The sequence below is a fragment of the Rhagoletis zephyria genome, unplaced genomic scaffold (genome assembly GCF_001687245.7).
Source record: "Rhagoletis zephyria isolate East Lansing unplaced genomic scaffold, Rhagoletis_zephyria_1.1 Rzeph_scaffold_56492, whole genome shotgun sequence".
Lineage (NCBI taxonomy): Eukaryota > Metazoa > Arthropoda > Insecta > Diptera > Tephritidae > Rhagoletis > Rhagoletis zephyria.
This window is the reverse complement of record NW_016213544.1, coordinates 1-1768: the sequence shown is the minus strand read 5'-3', so window position 1 is coordinate 1768 and position 1768 is coordinate 1. Positions and strand designations below refer to the sequence as shown.

Sequence of the window (1768 nt, the reverse complement as noted above, 5' to 3'; positions counted from 1 at the left end):
ATTTTATCAAACTGCTATTAATATTTGTGAACGTTATGTCTATTACAGACCCGGCACTGTTTCCGGTACGGTGGGTAATAGTTCCGCTGTTGATGCATTGAAGGTTTGTATAGCTGATTTCGTTGATAATAATGCTTCCTTTGGAGTTGCATATTCTGTCTCCCCATGCCTGATGTCTAGCATTGAGATCACCAGCAAGAATAACGTTTTCGTGGTTGTTTAGTGCGATAAGTACACGATTTAGTTCGTTAGTGAAAATAGTAGTGTTGATGTTGGGAGGGAAATATATATTACAAATTGTTATGTTTCTGATTAAATTAGTGGTTTTAGCTATAAGGATGTCAAAAGTGGAGACAAATTTGATTTTAGTGAATTTAATACCTTTTCTGAATCCGATTCCTACACCACCGTAGCCGTCGGTTCTGGTTTTTCTAAGCAAGTTGAAGTTGAATAGGTTATGAATTGTTGTTTGGTTGTCATGTGAGAAAATCTCCTGAAGGCATACTATATCAATGTTGTTGTTACTATTAAAAAGGTCTACATAGTTTTTATTGCTTTTTAAGCTTTGTATGTTATATTGTAATATTTTGATCGAACTGGTCATCATTGCTAATTGAAATTTTGTCTTGTATGTGTACTTTACCTATATTTTGAATAAGGTTAACTAATGGGTCATTTATATCAATGTTATACCTTTTTATTAGAAGATTTACTAGCCTCTCTATCTCTGTAACCTTAGTCCAGTTCGCCATTTCATATACAGGCTGTATGCTTGCTTTAACTCTCGGGGCGTTGTAGGTTGGCTTTGGTGGTGCGGATACTTGTGGAATATTTTTCTTTACGACTTGATTGTATTTGGTAGTAGTGAGTTTTTTGTTAACCACTTCGTCGTTATTGATCATTACTGTTTTTTTTGTATCTAAATGAGGGAAGTTCCCTTCAAAATCGTCTAAAGCAGAGAATCTGTTATTATTGTTGAGATTGTACATCCCTATTGCCTCTGATTTGGATACCTTTTTAATGGTCATTATTTCTACTACCTTTTTTTCTTTTGCCCATACGGAGCATTTGCTACTTTCGAGTGAGTTGTGGGTATCGCCTCCACATAGTATGCATGATTTTGTGTTCTGGTTACATTTGCTATTGCAGCCCTCTGCTTTACCACAAACTATACATCTGTTTGCTGCTTTGCACGCCATTTTGGTGTGCCCTAATCTTCCGCAGTTATAGCAGTGTCTAATTCTTGGGATATAATGGACAATTTTTATCTTTACATAGAATATTTCAATTGATTCTGGTATCTCGTTACCTTCAAAGGCTATCTTTACAGAGTATCTACGTCGGGATGAATTTTTCTTTGTCATTAGGGTCTCTTCTGGTAATCCTTGTAATTGATGTGATCGGTATGTCTGAAACTATATTGTTCTTTATTTCCTGTTCCGTGAAATTAAGTGGAATTTGCCTCGCTACTCCGGTGGTTTCCACCATGCTTTTGGGTATGAACGGTCTCATATTATTTTTGAGTAAGTCCGGGTTGTCTATGCATTTGTTTGCTGCTTCGAAATTTTCAAAAAAAAATTTATAATGCGACCTACCTATTGCTTTTATTTTTTTTATTCCTAAAATATTAAAGTTTTTTATTTTGTCCCACAGGAAGAGACCATTTCACATTTTGTCGTTTTCGATCATTGTAGATTTAGAAGTGTCCACTAGTACACAAAAATCGCACTTGTGCCTATTTGTGTAGCGCACACTGTTGGTGTTTTCA

At 35.5% G+C, this 1768-nt stretch overlaps 1 protein-coding gene across 1 annotated transcript; it reads right to left on the bottom strand.

Moving 5' to 3' along the window:
* Positions 1–6: 6 nt before the first annotated feature.
* Positions 7–1762, bottom strand: LOC108356283 (uncharacterized). The gene is made up of 3 exons (XM_017607402.1): positions 735–1762; positions 382–643; positions 7–176 (listed from the first exon to the last, which is right to left on the bottom strand). Exons 1-3 carry the CDS (start codon positions 1362–1364, stop codon positions 43–45), a joined length of 1026 nt encoding a protein of 341 aa, XP_017462891.1. The 5' UTR covers positions 1365–1762; the 3' UTR covers positions 7–42.
* Positions 1763–1768: the final 6 nt, after the last annotated feature.

Bases quoted from the DNA above. Each gene is read 5' to 3' on its own strand.
- LOC108356283 (XM_017607402.1), bottom strand. From the start codon at position 1,364: ATGACAAAGAAAAATTCATCCCGACGTAGATACTCTGTAAAGATAGCC. The intron at 644-734 runs GTTACAGAGATA...TTCAAAATATAG, and splicing joins AAATGGCGAACTGGACTAAG to GTAAAGTACACATACAAGAC. The intron at 177-381 runs GTATTAAATTCA...TCTCAATGCTAG, and splicing joins AGGAATCGGATTCAGAAAAG to ACATCAGGCATGGGGAGACA.